General features: G+C 42.0%; 1 protein-coding gene across 2 annotated transcripts in view; it reads left to right on the forward strand.

The window, feature by feature from the left end:
• The window catches only part of FAM210A (family with sequence similarity 210 member A), a 45,297-nt gene extending 31,448 nt beyond the window's left edge, over window positions 1-13,849 (forward strand). For both annotated transcript variants that reach the window (XM_004470012.4, XM_004470013.4), the window contains exons 2-4: window positions 55-569; window positions 6,630-6,741; window positions 9,984-13,849. In XM_004470012.4, the coding sequence (XP_004470069.3) occupies window positions 55-569; window positions 6,630-6,741; window positions 9,984-10,217 (861 nt within the window). In that variant the 3' untranslated portion in view covers window positions 10,218-13,849. The remainder of the gene's footprint in view (window positions 1-54; window positions 570-6,629; window positions 6,742-9,983) is intronic.
• The last annotated feature ends 3,497 nt before the right edge of the window (window positions 13,850-17,346 follow it).

A 17,346-nucleotide genomic window follows, 5' to 3' on the forward strand; every position in this document is an offset into this window, starting at 1 on the left:
TTTAACTGGATTGGGTTTTTTCATTTTCTGTTTTTGTTCTTGTTTTCCATTTAGTCTGTAGAAGCTGAAATCCATCAATCACTATTTTCCAAAATGCAATGGAATGCACTACGGACTGTATCTCGACTGACGCATCGGACGTGGCTGGACTCACATAAAGCTGGTCTCTTTGGAAGCTGTCACAGCGTAAGGGGACTCCTACTTCTGTGTACTGCTGAATCCAAGGTAGTTATGGTACAGGACCTTCAGAAACAATGGCTGCACTTATCTGCAGCCCAGTGCACGACAAAGGAAAGGAAGCCATGTGATGCCTGCTCACCCCAACTTGGGGTCCTTCCTCTTAAACAATGGGAGCAAGATACCTCATCCAGAAGAGGTGTGTCATCCAGTGCCAAATCCCAAGGAGCTCCTGCAGGGAAGAAGGAAGAACCCGACCCTTTACAAGACAAATCTATTAGTTTGTATCAACGATTTAAGAAAACATTTAGGCAATATGGAAAAGTCTTGATTCCGGTGCACCTAATAACTTCTGGTGTTTGGTTTGGAACATTTTATTATGCAGCCATAAGGTAAGTTTTTTATTTTGTTGAACTCCTTTCCTTGTTTTATCAGACTGTTTTTTCCTCATTTTACCAGTGATAGCCTAAAGCAGTTTTTTAAGCTATTTTTCATACCTATTTTAAACATTTTAATAGTTAACATTTGCTTACTATGTAAATTGTAATATGCCAGGCAGGTTGCTAAATTCTTTAACCATATCACCTCATTTATTACTCACAGCAACCATGTAAAGCAGGTAGTTGTTTATGTGAATAATAATTCACATTTCATGAATGAGAAAACAGATTAAGGACAGAAAAGTAATTTTCCCAAAATAACATAAGCCAATAAGAGGAAAGTTATGTTAATTTTCCCGAAATAACATAAGCCACCGTGATGTCAAAGCCCATGCTTTATCACAATGCTTATCTCATAGCAGATTAGGGTGGCATAGAAATAAAAGAGCAGATCATAGGAACAGAGCCCAATGTAAGTTCAATATTTTTATATTTCTTAGTATTCATAAATGTGAAAAAAAACCGTTATTTTGCTGTATATATGGTTTGGGTGGAAAATTAGTAAGATATTTTTTCTAAAACCTGGCTAATATATTTAGTAGGCACAAAAATGGTCAAATTATAGACCTGTACTTGAACATTTCTCCCATCTGATAAGCGTCAAGGGTAAGGTCTTTTGTCCTAACCAGAAGTTCATGGTTTGGTGGGCCTAGACTCCAGGTATGAAATAGAAAATTTCTAAATTCATCTTTCTTATTAAATACTGTTGCTTTCTTTTAAGGCAAGTTGTGTTAGTCATACTGCTTTGGGAGCAGGGAGACATGTAGAAACCACCTCCACCTGCAGAACTGAGCCACGCACGGGCTGGCCCATTTACCAGCCTGTAGCCATTCCTTTGGGTCCGTCAGTGGGTTTATGTGAGTGTCCTGACAGTGGATAAAATAGTGCAATGTAAATAACTGGGCCATTCCAGTAAACTCTCCTAACAGATTAGAATTAGTTTGTACTTTCCAGAAAGTCCAATGATTTTCAGTGTTTGATTGCATTGAAGACTGGATAACAAATTAAATGTGGTAGATTTGTATATAAAGCCTACTTTTTGGAAAAAGCTTATTATCTACTAAATTATAAGTCCCTGTCCCAAGATAATGGATGAGAAACTTGGGATTAGAGGTTTATAAAAGTTATTAAAAGGATTTTTTTTTACCTTGTTTAATTGCTGCTGTTCTGTTCCTCTTCATATTGTTCCCTTCATTTTGTTTCTATTATTCAGGAATTTATCTGTCTTCATTATGTACCATTATTTTTTTTTAAGAACTGTGCCTTGCTTCACAGAAGATCCTTACATGTGCTTTTTATGGAATTCCATCTTTACTAATGACATTTTCTGGGTATGTTCAGTAGTCACAGAAGTCTTCAAAACCGTGCTTAGCTTTTTAACAGCATAAAACCACGTACCATTTTAAAATGGTACAGAATAAAAATTACCATAGGTATTCAGTTCTTCTGTCATTTAATTATTGGCTTTGTGTACGTTCACTTTTTTGTGTTGAGCCATTGAGGACTCTTTGGAGGCAGTAGCTTGAAATGCCCTGAGTGACTCCTGCCTGCCTGCCTGCCTGCCTTCTTTCCTCCTTCCTGCCTGCCTTCCTTCCTGCCTGCCTTCCTTCCTGCCTGCCTTCCTCCGTCCTGCCTTCCTTCCTGCCTTCCTCCTTCCTTCCTGCCCTCCTGCCCGCCTTCCTGCCCGCCTGCCCGCCTTCCTGCCTTCCTGCCTTCCTGCCTGCCTGCCTGCCTGCCTTCCTGCCCTCCTGCCCTCCTGCCCACCTGCCCGCCTTCCTGCCTTCCTGCCTGCCTGCCTTCCTGCCTGCCTGCCTGCCTTCCTGCCTTCCTGCCCTCCTGCCTGCCTGCCTTCCTGCCCTCCTGCCTCCCTGCCTGCCTGCCTTCCTGCCTGCCTTCTTACCTTCCTGCCTTCCTGCCCTCCTGCCTGCCTTCCTGCCTTCCTGCCTGCCTTCCTCCTTCCTTCCTGCCTACCTGCCTGCCTTCCTGCCTTCCTGCCCGCCTGCCTGCCTTCCTGCCTTCCTGCCCGCCTGCCTACCTTCCTGCCCTCTTGCCTGCCTGCCTGCCTGCCTGCCTGCCCTCCTGCCTACCTGCCTGCCTTCCTGCCTGCCTGCCTTCCTGCTTTCCTGCCTGCCTTCCTGCCCTCCTGCCTGCCTGCCTGCCTGCCTTCCTGCCCTCCTGCCCACCTGCCTGCCTTCCTGCCTGCCTTCCTGCCCTCCTGCCTACCTGCCTGTCTGCCTGTCTGCCTTCCTGCCCTCCTGCCTACCTGCCTGCCTTCCTGCCTGCCTGCCTTCCTGCCTTCCTGCCTGCCTTCCTCCTTCCTTCCTCCTTCCTGCCTGCCTGCCTGCCTGCCTGCCTGCCTTCCTCCTTCCTTCCTCCTTCCTTCCTGCCTGCCCTCCTACCTGCCTGCCTGCCTTGGGTCTCCTGACCCACACTCAGCCCTCTGGCCCCAGAAAGAGAATCTGAGGTTTTGATTAGTTGAATATGAGATTCTTGTTTGGGCCTTTAAAAAGAGTACTTTCATTCTTTTTAGTTTCCTTTTGCCTCTATGGTAAAAGAGTTCTGTAACTAAAAAAGCAGGCCCAACATAACCAAGTGATAGTAATTACACTTAAAGTGGTTTCCAGTGTTTCCAGTGCTGTCTGGTACCTGGGACAGTTGGGGGACGCATCCTCTCATCCCCTACTGCTTCAAAAATGGAAAGGTGATCTGTCGCAAATGAAGATCTCAGTCACAATTAACACTTAGAAAATAAAGGGAGGAGGATGTGTTTTATACTGGAAAAGAAGTTGACTGTTTTGAATACAAGTTTTCAATTCAGCTTTTTTTAGCTGCTGCTTCCCTTTTTTTTTTTTTTTTTTGGTTTTATCTAAAAAGTCATCTGCCATGTGGGCTTGTCACCCATTTGTTTTTTTTTTTAGTGAATACATAGGTATTTATTTACTATTATTTTTATTCCTTACACATATATCATAAATATATTGTGTCTATTTAATAAAAATTAAGCAGTCTCAGTGTCTTAATAACCATTTGATATTAAAAGAGGAAAAATAGTTTGTGCCTTGAAGGACGGGCGTTGGCTACTTCCCTGCACTCCTGAGCCGGGTGCAGCCAGCAGTAGGGCCCTCCTGGCTTGAGAGCGGAAGGCCCTTCGGTGCTCAGGGCCCTCACGGGCGGGTGAGCCCCTGTAGCCCTAAGCCTCGGGCTCTGGAAGCGCACCTGCAGGGTGCACGCACAGAGCTTTTATTTTAAGCTGAGCTCTGTCGCAGCTCCCATCTGGTTGCAGAGGTCCTGTGTCTGCTGACCAGCATTGCCCTGTCTGACTCAAGACGTCTGCAAGGACGGCGCTGCCCCTGGCCAGGCTGCCCGCTGCGTGAGGCCTCGGGTCCCGAGGCTGCAGAGCGCTGAGGCAGCACCCCTGCCGCAGGCTCTTGGCACTTTATCAGGCCTCCGTGTACCCCTGCCCTGGAGGGCTGCTGCTGCAGCACCCACAGAGCCGGCAGGCAGACTTCCGTCAGGCCACAGGAAACATCCGAGTGGCAAGTGATGAGAAGTGGTTATTCCCGTTTGAATCAGACCCTCACTGAAGGACATGAAAGCTACTTTTATTTTTAAGAAAAGTCATCAAGTTTAGAAATAATTGGAAGTAGGTGCTTGCTTCTTTATTTTACACAGGATACAAGCCAGTGATGTTAGGACATTTGCAAAGTGACTGAGATAATTGTCTGATCTTTGTGACGAGGTGTGCTTTTTTGCTGTAGTTTAATCATTCGTTTTGTTTTATATTTGGCCAAATTGTTTGGCTTAGTTTGTTTTCCTTTTTTCATGATGGCTCTTAAATATATAGATTTTAAGTACTGGGTTTAGCTGGAACTAGGAAATAACTACTGAAATAATTTTATAATTATATTGGGATGAGAAGATATAATCAGCATGTTACAGTAGGATTTTACTGTGCATAATTACTCTCGTGACTTGATTAGGTCCACAGAATAGTTAACTACTTGGGGTTATTACTAAACTTACTTAAATGAAATTCTACTGTTATCTGGAAAGGTTTTCAAAACGGAATCATCTTTTCTCTGTTTTAAGATATGCTGTGGTAGAGCACCTGCTTCCCATATATGAGGTCCTGGGTTCGATCCCCAGGGCCTCCTAAAAAAAAAAGGGTATGCTCTGGTTGAAGGTGGAGGTAGAAGAAACCTGATAGGACTTTAGGACTTGTAGTTGACTTTTCAGCCCAACTCTTCAAAGTGTCCTTAACTTGTTCTCATTCCCTCTTGTTTCTGATGACAGGTAATTTTAATGGCCTGTTCTCGGTGATCAGCCGTCTCTCACAAGAGCATTCCCAGTCTCTCAGTATCATAGTGAAATCCCAGAACGGGACACGATTTCTCCACCTCACCGAAGTGTTTTTTAAAATTAGGATTTTACAGTACCATGAAAAGAATGGTTCTGAGCACTTCCCTTTCTCACTCCCTAAGGGAAAGAGGTTCTTTTTCAGTGGAGCGTGTTTGGCCCTGCCTTCACCAAGAGGCAAATGCAGTAACCAGCAAAGGGGCAGATGGCCCTGGGCCCTGGTAGGATGTACTCCTGTTGAGACTGTGAGTCTCATCAGAGGTGGAGAGGCAATCTACCCCGCAGGTGGCCTGGATGCGTCAAAAATGTCAGTGTCTGAAAGGCTCCCTGCCCCCCCACCACGAGATGCTGGCGAGCACTTGGGAAAAGGACCAGAAACTTTCACAGGGATGATATCTTAAATACTGTGTTAAATTCCCTGTGTGTAAGTGATACTGTGTTTATGTAGGAGAGGATCCTTGTTCTGATTTGCAGGAGGAGCCTCACAATGTCTGCAGAACTACAGAGTGAGAGAAAGCAATAACTCGGGTCACAAAATGCTGATAATTGTGGAAACTCAATCAATTAGAGCTTGACAGCTTAGGTTGGGGACTTCCTCTGCCTTCTCCCTCCCTCCAAAATTTTGTTTCAATTTTTGATAATTTCCTTTTCATGTGCCTTTTAAGTCCAGCAATAGAAGTATCCTTTTAGAATAATTGAAGTCTTCATCAATAGAAATGTTTATTCTTTGCACAGTGATATGTAAATAATATCATATGTATCACTTGTCTTTATAGTAATAGTATACTTTGACATGTACTCTGCCCCCCCCCCCCGCAGCTGTCTGCTCTCTGTGTCCATTCGCTGTGTGTTCTTCTGTGACTGCTTGGATTCTTGTCAGTCGCACCAGGAATCAGTGTTTCTTTTTGTTGCATCATCTTACCTCATCAGCTCTCCATGTGTGCGGTGCCACACCTGGGCAGGTTGAGCTTTCTTCGCACGGGGCGGCTCTCCTTACGGGGCGCACTCCTTGCACGTGGGGCTTCCCTACGCGGGGGACACCCCTGCATGACAGGGCACTCTTGTGCACATCAGCACTGTGTGTGGGACAGCTCACCACACGGGTCAGGAGGCCCTGGATTTGAACCCTGGACCTCCCATGTGGTAGGCTGACACTCTATCCATTCAGCCAAATCCACTTCCCAACATGTACTTTATAGTTAAATATCGTAGGTCTTGACGCAGAACATTCTATGAAAGTGGTGTTTGGTTGAGGGTTCAAAGACCAGGTAAGTGGTCCTGATCCTTCCTTTCCCTATAGGTTACTTTAGGTTACTTAAAACTATTGGTTTTGCTCTGCTCAGATGTTTCTGTTTTCTGAATATGCTAATTGATTCACAGGCATCAGCTTACTAAAAGTTGTCCATGGTGAGATACAGCACAAGGACCTCACACACTTACCTCCTTTTGAAGATGATGCTTATGTGCTTAATGTGCATCAGGTAACCTTTTCTTATAGGGGAAGACTCAAGTGCTTGGCAATGCAGAATCAACTTTTAAAGGAAACTGAATTAATATAAGTTGCAGCAAATCCTGGCTTTGGTGTTTTGCAGATAAACTTTTGAAAATATCCTTTAAAATTTGTGTATTTGTAAATTGCTTTTGTTTCTTTCATAGAGGAGTGAATGTAGTTCCTTTTCTGGAACTAATTGGGTTACCCGACAGCATAGTGAACATTCTGAAAAACTCCCAGAGTGGGAATGCACTCACGGCCTATGCCCTGTTTAAGGTAGGTTCTCCAGCGAGGTGCTTCCCGGGCGCCATTGCGCCCACATACAGCACTCTGCTAGCCTCAGTGGTTGTCTTTGAAACTCAAAAGCATTGTGTTTTACCTCTTGCATATGAATAAAGTGTGCTTACATTTTTTTTCAAGTACAAATGAAATGGTGGTTGAGGAATCAGGAATAAAATGTGCTTAAAATTTTTTTCAGTATATTTTTTAACGTAACATTTTTTGTGATTTATGTATCTTAAAAATAAAGACAAATAAAAAATTTGAAAAATAGTAAAATTAAAACAATAAATGAAATGAAATTAAAATTAAAAAAACAGAATTAAAACATTTTAAAATATTTTTTAAAAATCTTTTTTAAGTATAAATAAAATAGTGGTTGAGGAAGATGTGTCTTAAAAATAGGTACCTAATATTCAGGCAAGTGTGAGACTTCTGTGTGTCTAGGGTAGTAGTCGTATTTTTGGTAATTTTTAAATTGACATTATATTACCTTTTCCTTATTCAGAGATCTACATGCCCCCTGGCTTGTAAGTAAAATTTAGCATATATTTTACTGTTGACAATAGTTCATTTTCTTTTCTTAGTAAGTAAAAGTCAAGTTTAATTCAAATTGTTTTATGGTATACACCTTAGACTTGTTAGATGTTATGTTTCATTCTGGGAGTTCGCAGTCTTTAGAAGTGGACTATGGATTAAGACAAAATCACCTTTACAGATAGTTTATAACTGGAAAGCTAAAGCTCAACGGCTGGGTTTGTCAACATTAAAGTTAATTAAATTCATAAATTAACAAGTTTCTAGACATAGTGGGTGCAGTTTAATAAATCAAACTGCCCCGGCGATTCAAACTGGTTCCCTGAGTAGACCCGCTCGGCATCTGTCGCGGGCTCCGCGGGTAGCTCAGGCCCGCGCTCGTTGCGTCTGCGGCCGTTCCCCACTGGTGTCTTCCTCCGACCGAGCCCTGGGCGGGGGAGCCTGCGCTCGCCCCGCCTTTGCGTGCTGGGTGCTGTGCTGGGTGCTGCGCCGTGCGCTGCGCTGGCGGGGCCCAGCGGTGTGCGGGAGATTGCCGTCAGCGGGGCGTGGCCCCTCACGCTCCTGGTGAGGTGGGGGGGTGGAGGGGGTTCTCCTGCCATCTTCTGTAACCCCCCGTTTCCCAGGCAGAGCAGTGCCCAGATGTGTTGCTTTCCCGGGCCAGAGCCCCAAGACCAGATGCAGCAGAGATGAGGGATAGTCTGGGTCTGGTGGCCACTGGTTAGGACAAGCTCCTCAGCTCCCCCTGGGCTTTCCTTGGTATGACCCCCTTGTTTTCTTTCACAAACAATTAGGGAACTCCTACCGTGTTCCTACTGGGAGTGCACCAAATACCTGCCCTCGTGGAGCTTACATTCTGGGGAGGTGAGGAGGCAGTTGGAGAGACAGACTAAAAGGATAATCTAAAAAAACGACATACATCTGTATAGAGTGTGTGTATTTAGATGGTGGTTAAGTTCTAAGAGGAAAAAAAATCTGGGATGGGGGATGTGTTTGTAGTTTGTTCAGGCCGAGGGTGACGCTGAGTGAGACGGCAAGCCGCCCACTCCTGTTTCAGTAGAATGACTTTGGCACCTGTTTTGAGAAGAAACCACAGCACAAGGCCGGGGGGAAGCCAAGAGGCCAGCACAAGGTGATTGCAGTAGCCTGGGTGAAGGGCGACGGTGATCAGGGCCAGGGGGCCCGCCAGAGAGGGGCAAAAAGTAGTTGGGTTCCGGATCCATTTTCAGTAGAGCTGAGGCGTGTCCCGATGGTGGTGTAAGTTATGTAAGCTAGAGAGCTGTGTTGGATCTGTGCCTGAGGACCCTGGCCAGAGGAACTGGAGGAGAGCTGGGGACACTTCGGGAGGAGCAGTTTCGGGTGGGACAGGTGAAGATGAGGAGGTCAGTTTTGGACATGTTACATTCCTGGTCCTTAGTCATGCAGGCAGAAATGAATCAGTGTTGTCTACACTGGAATTTAGGGGAAAGGTTCAGCCTGTAAAGAAACATTTTAAGAATCATTGACGTGCAGATGGCACTGAAAGCCCTGAGCCTGACTGAGATCACCAGGGAGTGAGGGCAAGGAAAAAAAGAAGAGGTCCAAGGACACGTATTTAGAGGGAGAAGCCATCAGGCAGAATTGGCAGAAGCAACTGAAAAGAAGCCAGTGAGATGGAAGGAAAAGCATGAAGGTGGCCCCCAGGAAGCGTCCCACAGAGTGGAGAGTGGAAAACTGTATCCACCCCTTCAGGGACTGATGACAAATTGCCCATTGGTTAAGTTTTCAGAGGTAACTGGGATTTTGATCAGAGCCATTCAGGCAGAGAGGTAGGGGAGAAAGCTCTTTAAAATCAGTTCAAGAGCAAAACAAGGAGAGAAATTGGGGATGGAGGACAAAGACGACTCTCTGAAGGTTTAATCACTACTGTCAGTTTTAAAAGAAAGGTTTTGGAAGGGGATGCATGCAGCCCCTTTGAGTTTAAGATTCTCTCTGCTCAGTGCATCTGCTGTTTGGTTTTTTGGTCTGTAAATCTCTGATGAGAGTTAAACTAGTGCATGCCTGCCGCATGTGTATTGTTTTACCATTTTTTGGCCTTCTGGAAGTTCCTGTTTGGAATTCCAGACTCAGGGTGGATTGTAATAAGGCCTGGGGAGGTGAAAGAAATAGAAGCAGAGCCAAACGAAATTCAGTAAAGAATAAACGCTTGTCCCATCCTCTGCCTCTCGTTATTTGAAGTAGTTGGGTTCTAGTTTAGCTCTGGATATTTATCCTCAGCAATGAATGTTGGCGTTGTTAAGGGACCATTAAGGAAAAGCATTTGGCAGGGTTTATAAGGAATTAGAAGCACTTTCAGCTTCGTTATTGTTAGTAGTGTTTAACTTTCTTTCCATTTGTTTTCCCGTTTTCTGATTTCCAGACGAACCCCACTCCCCAGGTTCATTTAGCATCTCAATAGTTGACTTGAGGACCTCAGTTCAGTTCACTGTGGTAACCCCATAATCCTTCATGAGGTTGTCTACCCAAGCAGCCAACAGCTACGAAATGAGCACATAGGGAGCCTTCCTCGGAGGGGGGCAGCCACATGGCACGTTGCTACTAGCCTTGTGAAACAATAATGAAATTTATAGTTTGGTTATGACCAAGAACTTTAATTTCAAGTTGTTTTTGCTTAAGACAATAGTCCTCATCAGTATTGATCTGCCTGTGTTTGCTTTTTTCTGAAGATCGCCACCCCTGCCCGGTACACTGTGACTCTGGGAGGAACATCCCTTGCTGTGAAGTATTTACGTCATCGTGGCTACATGTCAACGCCTCCCCCAGTTAAGGAGTACCTACAGGACAGGATGGAAGAGACCAAGGAGCTTATCTCCGAGAAAATGGAAGAGACGAAGGACAGACTCACTGAAAAATTACAAGAAACCAAAGAAAAAGTCTCTTTTAAGAAAAAAGTGGAATAGGATGCCTTATATAAAAAGATTATAGAAAATCCGTGTGCTTTAACCCTTTGGAAACCAAGGTCAAAGATACCCCTGATTATGTTTTTGTTTAGTTGCCTAAATATACCAGTTCTCCGAGGGTTAAAGAACCAAGGTAGCTTTTTTAAAGTTAAATATCACCAGAAAAATCAGTGTTTTTTCAAAAGGAAATAATGAACCCAATATAAGAATTTCACATCAACAGCAGCATTAATCCATGATTGCTGTCTTAGTTAGAGTTCTTTTTCAAGGTTGTTGGAATCATCCTCACTTTCTATTTGGTTGCCAGCTATACTGTGTGTGGACAAGGCATGGACTCAAATAACAGACATGGCCTGTGGACAGGATGTTAATACTCAGTCTTAATTTTTATTTTGTTCATTAAGTCTTTATCTGTATTCAGTTTTCAATGTGGAGACACTTTGTTATCAAAACTGCCTGTGAAAAAGAGAATATTTAAATAGTCTTTCTATAAAAATAGCATATTACAGTTACATCCCAGGTAAAATGCAAACTTTATATGAAGAAAATGGAATTAAAACTGAGACATATGTATGTAAATAAGATGTATTGGTTATATGTAAATGAAAAAATTGACCCTTTAAAAATGATTTTTACCTGAAGCTCGTAGTAATCAAATTTTTTTAAGCATCTACACATACAGTCACAGTTCTAACTTGTACATTGGTGACGATCACCTAGAGCATAAGACATTATTGTGAATTGTATGTCCTCTTCAATCTTTCAGAGGAAAAGTGAAGATAATTATACCTTCCATTTATTGTTGAAATCAAATATTCTTAAGCAGCAACTCAAGCTTGCACCTCTCAACTGGATGAAGCTTCGGGAGACAAGAAACTGGCATTGGGTTGCCACGGAGATTATTCCATCCCTGCCTTTTGTCTCAGCAAGGTGGTGATCCTTTCCCAATAATGTCCATTTCATTATGGAGTAAATTTTAAAATCATAGCTTTGAAATGTCCTCGCTTGAGCATTTTACTTGAATTTTTTGATAGCAAAGCTAGGCAATAAATTATGAAATAGAGCCACTGTCAGATACAAAAGTGGCTGTGATTTTTGAGTGTATTTGATTTTGTGTGTGTCTCTTTCCTTCACTCTGTTTTACTACACCTTATATTGACACTGGAAGAGGAGATGGTCTCTTTTAGATCGTCGTCGTTTTCAGTTATCTGATGAGGCTGGGGAAGATCAGAGGGACAGACTAAAACAGTTTCCCTGGTCCTGGCTGTTGAGGATTATTCTATGAAATGCTTGGTTTGGTCAAATTTAGAGAGGGATTTAAAGGGAAAAATGCCTACCTTTGACAACACCTAATCGTTGTCTTTTTAAATGAATACACTGTAGTTGAAACCCCTCTTTCTTTTGGAGGACTGGGAGAGTTGAAAGCTGAGAGTGTGTTTTTCTGATCAGGGCCAGTCACTTGTCTCCTGGTACGTTGAACACACTATTCACATTGACAGCACGGTGTCAAATCCAAACACGATTAACATGCTTTTGCTCATATATTAAATAATTCTTATTTTTACAGCTCTTAACTGGTAAGATACTAACAAATTTACTTTTTCTTTAACCACTTAGACTATGCCTGCGTTTTCACATCTGGTGTTATATGGAATTCTTTCTTATAACCCACTACCCTTTTACTTTTCCTATTGTGCAGGGCCTATTTTCCAATGAAGATCAACTGTGGATTCTTAGAAGTCACAGATAATCCTAAGACTATTTGCTTTTCCTGAGTACCCGTCCTTTGTTCAGTCCACTTGAATTGTATTGCCATCCAGTTTCATAATTATGTCATGCTTAAAACAGTATAGGAAATGAGATACACCTTATGAAAGCTTCGAAATTCTCTAGTGAAAAAAAGCCTCTGACGGTGTGGGAAATTCTCATGTCGTTATTTGGCATCAGGAATGTTGAAAAAATGCCATTGGTAGCATATTGCTAACCTAGTCCTTACGGCAAGCTACTGATACTTACAAGGAGACATCTCTAACGTTTAGATTATTAATGGCAGGCTAACAATATAATAATGTATGTTGAGGTAAATAAATTATCAAGAATACCAAAAGTAAACCCATTGCTTGGACAGTAAACCTGACCCACTGCCGGCAGGAGGCAGGCGGCCCCTCGCCCTGCCTGGCATGCATGTGTGTGTTTAAGGGTGACGTGCTGCTGGGAAAGCGGGCGCGATGACCTGGATTTCATTTGCATGATAGATGAGAGGAAGGTTTGCTCAACAAATTTATAATCGAAATGAAACAATGGTGTTAAGGAACTCAGTTTATTCAAGAATAATAGCAAAACCAACCTTTTAAAGTACCATAACACCCCCAAAAATGCCTTTTACTAAGAGAGCTTTTGGCAAACAACAGGATACTATTTACAGATTTCAACAAAGGAGGAAAAGAGTGCATATATTGATACTACCTTCCTCCCAATATTGGAAATAGAATTTTGCCTTCAGATATAATCTATAGTCTATCTCTTGTGACAGAAGGTTTCCCCATCCATTTACTAATGAAAGATATTACTGTAGTTCTTTTAAACTCCAGGATGAAAAGGAGCTGTTGACTGTAAGTCTTACTTCAGTGGACCTTCGAAGATAATTCTAGGAATTTCGAAGAACTTAATAGCTTGGGCAGAAGAGATGTTAAAAGAAGCAAGTCATGTATTAGACACATCCAGCTTCTTTCTTTCTTTTTTCCACCGACTTCAGGTCCTCCTAGGATTTCTTCACTGATTCAGACATCAAAACCTAGTCAACAGCTAGAACAGGTAAAGTAGAATATGGTGATAATGAAATGGACAGAAAGTGATTTTAGGAAATGAAGCAGGTAAAAAATGAATGTATCTTTCCTGGTATTTTTTAAATGATGTCATTTTTATAAAATGTTTTTGTGAGACATATGTTTCTGAATTATTAAAGGATTCCTTCTGAAAAATAACTTATTTTCATGGTAATGTGCACATATTTCTTCTGTTTGCTACAGTTCAATTTTGGAAATGGGTATCTTATTTCAGATTTTCAAAATTGAGTCTCCAGTTTGGAGACTAATAAAATAAATAGATTATAAATTACCTAAAATAAAATAGATTATGTATTACCAAAACTGTTTTGAACTAAACACTTTTTTGCAAGCCACTTTCAGAGTTTTTTTTTAATATTAAAACTTGCTACTTAATTGACTTTATTAACACCACAGTTATACTATGAATAAAATAATTTTGGCCTAGGTGCTTAGGTAGTATATAAACACTCAGACAAAACGTATTGGCCTCTCTGCTACATTGGAATTTATAGACCCAAAAGAGGAGGAGAGGAGTTATTCATTCCGCAAATATTTTTAACTTTATTCACTTTCTTGTGACCCATTTGTATATTATATAGTATCAACTTAATATTAAAATCAATTGCAAAGGATATTGCACTGTGTACCTTCCCTTATAGACTTGTATGGTCCTAGGGGATTGTGGTGGTTTGAAGCTGTGTATACCCAGAAAAACATGTTCTTTATTCCATTCCTGTGGGTGAAACCCATTCTAAGTAGGACCTTTTGATGAGGCTACCTCCATTAAACTGTTTCCCACCTCAATTAGAATGGGGTCTTTTTTTAAAAAAAAGATTTATTTATTTATTTATTTCTCTCCCCTTCCAGCAGCACCCCCCCCCCACCCAGTTGTCTGCTCTCTGTGTCCATTCACTGTGTGTTCTTCTGTGACTGCTTCTATCCTTATCAGTGGCACCATGAATCTGTGTTTCTTTTTGTTGCATCATCTTGCTGTGTCAGCTCTCCATGTGTGGTGCCATTCCTGGGCAGGCTGCACTTTCTTTCGCCCTTGGGGGCTCTCCTTATGGGGTGCTCTCCTTATGGGGCGCTCTCCTTATGGGGCGCTCTCCTTATGGGGCTCCCCTACACAGAGGACACCCCTGCGTGGCATGGTACTCCTTGCATGCATCAGCACTGCACATGGGCCAGCTCCACACGGGTCAAGGAGGCCTGGGATTTGAACCACGACCTCCCATGTGGTAGGCGGATGCCCTATCCATTGGGACAAGTCTTAATCCTATTACTAGAGTCCTTTATATGAGTATGAAATTCAGAAGGAGAGAAAGCCACATAAGCAAGAAACTGAAATCAACAAAACCTGGAAGAGAAGGGAGAGCCTGGCAGAGGCCTCCATGTGCCTTGCCATGTGGCAGAGGGGCCAAGGCTCGCCAGCAGCCCATCTTCAGGAAGAAAGCATCACCTTGATGATGCCTTGATTGGGATATTTTTCCAGCCTCAAAACCACGGTCAAATGAATTCCCATTGTTTAACCTGACCCATTTCATGGTATTTGCTTGGAGCAGTCTAGGAAACTAAAACAGTGACTATCTTAGGTTGTGAGAGCTGCTACAACAACTACCACGCAATTTGTCAGTGTAAACAACAAGAATTTATTGGCTCATTTTGGAGGCTAGCAGTCAAAAATCAAGCAAGGCCTGCATTCTCCCAAGGTCGGTAGCATTCTGGTGATGGTGGTCCTTCATCACAGGGGGTTCTCTCCTCTCTGAGTTCTTCTGACTGACCGTGTCTGAATTTTTTTGTAAGGCCTCCAGTCTTACAGATTTTAAGGCCAACCCTGATTGAGTTTGACCTCATGTAAATAGAGTTTTCAAAGACCCTCTTCAGCAATGACTCTGTACCTCAACCAAATAACATCTTGAAAGGTCCTATGAACAAATGGATTCGAGCCCACAGGAATGTGGATTAAGATTTGAGCATGTCTTTTGTAGGGACACAATTCTATCTGCAACAGTGACCCTCCCTCCCCAGAACTTCAGCCATGAATTTTGGCCTGGCCTGCTGGTTCTCGAAAGATCTATCTCGTGCACTCTAAGGTTGTAACTTACATTTGAGAAATGCTGAGTCAGGTCAGTGGGATATGTTTTCCTTTGTGACTTCTGTGTCAAGTTTGTTCATTCATACTAGTCAAAACAAGTTTTTGATTGTCTTGTTTCCCTCAGGATTAGGCTTTGAAAATCAAGCTGTATTCTTCTCTAGGCATCATTTGCAGGCACCAACAATAATAATTACAGATCAGAATTATCCTGTGGCAATTATCTGACGATTTTGATGAGAATTATCTTCATAGTAGAAAGAATGCATCTTGATTTCAGAAACCTTCAGGGCAGAATATAACATTAAGCCTGTTCTTTATTTGATGAATCTATTGGATAATCAAAGCAAGGAAAATGTATAGGCAGGCAGAGTCATTTTCAGAATATTTCGTTTATTTTTACAGATGAGTGCTCGTGGAGAATAAGACAAATATAAAGCATTTTTCACTCTTTGTTTTCTCTGGGGCAACACGGTCCTTAGGAACAGAAGTAGTGAGGCAGCTGAACATGTCCCACATACTGCCAAAATAGATCATTCCTCTTGAAAGACTAAGCCTCATAAAAATAGAAATTTCCTTCCCTCTTTCCTCTCCCTCCCTCTCCAGCTTTTTCTGTTTTGAGTTTTGATCAATTTAAGAGAAGTGGGAAAGAAAAAGTCCGGTTGAGAGCTAGACACCCTGCTGTGAGTCAGGCTCTGCTCTGCCTGGCCGCTTACAGGTCAGCTGGGTATGGCCCTCTCTCACTGAGGGGAACAAGAAACGCTCAGTCACGGCTGACCGATAGTATACCATTGTTAATTTTTTAGTCACATGAAAACCTAATTTTGACAAAATGAATTTTTCTTCATTTTTTAATCAGATACACAATGAAAGGCAGCCTTTTACGAGGTTTTGATAATTCCCTAAAAACAACTGAAAGCATATGACATATAGAAAAATAATGGATATTATCTTCCTTTATACCAAATAGATTAGTTAAACTCCTTAAAACCTGAATTAGATTTTTTAACAGCATTTTTAGGATGCTCATATTAGAGGTGGAGATGGTATTTGGCAATACTTTTTTGAAATAACTTGGTGATGTGTGGCATCAGGTTTAAATTTGAAAGTAATTGTAGAAATAGTGTGTTCTAAAATTCAGTTGATTTTTAAATGTATGTATATTTTTCAGCTTTTACTTTGTTTGCCCCTCTACTAGATTCAGATTATAATTTATATATTTTTTCATAAATTTCTATTTTATACTTAATATGGTAAATTAATTGTTGCTGTTGCTTCTCTAAAAATAGCCATGATACTTTGGTTCTGTTCCTGTGTGGAAGATGCCAAAAGCAAGATCTGAGAAGTCCTCAAATACCTCTTACAGAGCTACAGTCTGGAGATAGAATTACAGAGCTTTGTTGCCATGGTGCTCCATCAACAAGTACTTTTTATTCCCTTATTAAAGAAGATGCAGGAGATGGTGGGTTATAATCTCCATTCCTCACTCCTTTTGGTTCAAAAACAAGAGACAAGTCTTAATCGCCAAAATAAGTAGAGAATACTATTATTAAATGCTTCTTGTCCAGAAAACTGAATGCAACTTTTGTTGTGAAACCTTGCTCATTCATTAACCGCATCATTTCAGGAGCATTTTGGATTAGTAGAAGATTTTTGAGTCATAAGTCAAACCCTGGCTCATGGGACTATGGAAAAATGTAAGCCAGTATTTTTAGTCGAGAGGCCCAGGAGAGCTGGAGCTGACTTCAGGTTTCGACTTGTGCTTAATATTTTTCCTCAAGCACCAGGCATTCAGATAGACTAAGTCATACTTTGGGACTTTTGAAACTGCATTTTTGGAGATAGGAGACCAACTTACTAATATTCCTTTTGGATTTGAACTTCATAATTTCTCCTTTATTCCTTAGGTTCTACTGTTGATATCCTTTTTTCAAACACACTTAAATCCATCCTGGAGAGTAAGTTAATAGACATTTCAGTGACTAAATCTAGTTTTAATATGTCTACATATGTTTAAATATTGCATATGTCCCAGGAGGATTTGGCCCTCAGGAATTCCCCATCGCCCCTCTAGTAGAGTGAGTCTGCACTTCCCTAATTGCTCCTGTGCAGGGTAAAATACTGGTCATGACATCCGAGCCCACGTGTGTGGCATACTGGGAGCCAGCTCAAGCTGGAATTTCCCATTCCCTGGACACCTGGAGCGGTC

Source organism: Dasypus novemcinctus, chromosome 16, assembly GCF_030445035.2.
Source record: "Dasypus novemcinctus isolate mDasNov1 chromosome 16, mDasNov1.1.hap2, whole genome shotgun sequence".
NCBI classification, from domain to species: domain Eukaryota; kingdom Metazoa; phylum Chordata; class Mammalia; order Cingulata; family Dasypodidae; genus Dasypus; species Dasypus novemcinctus.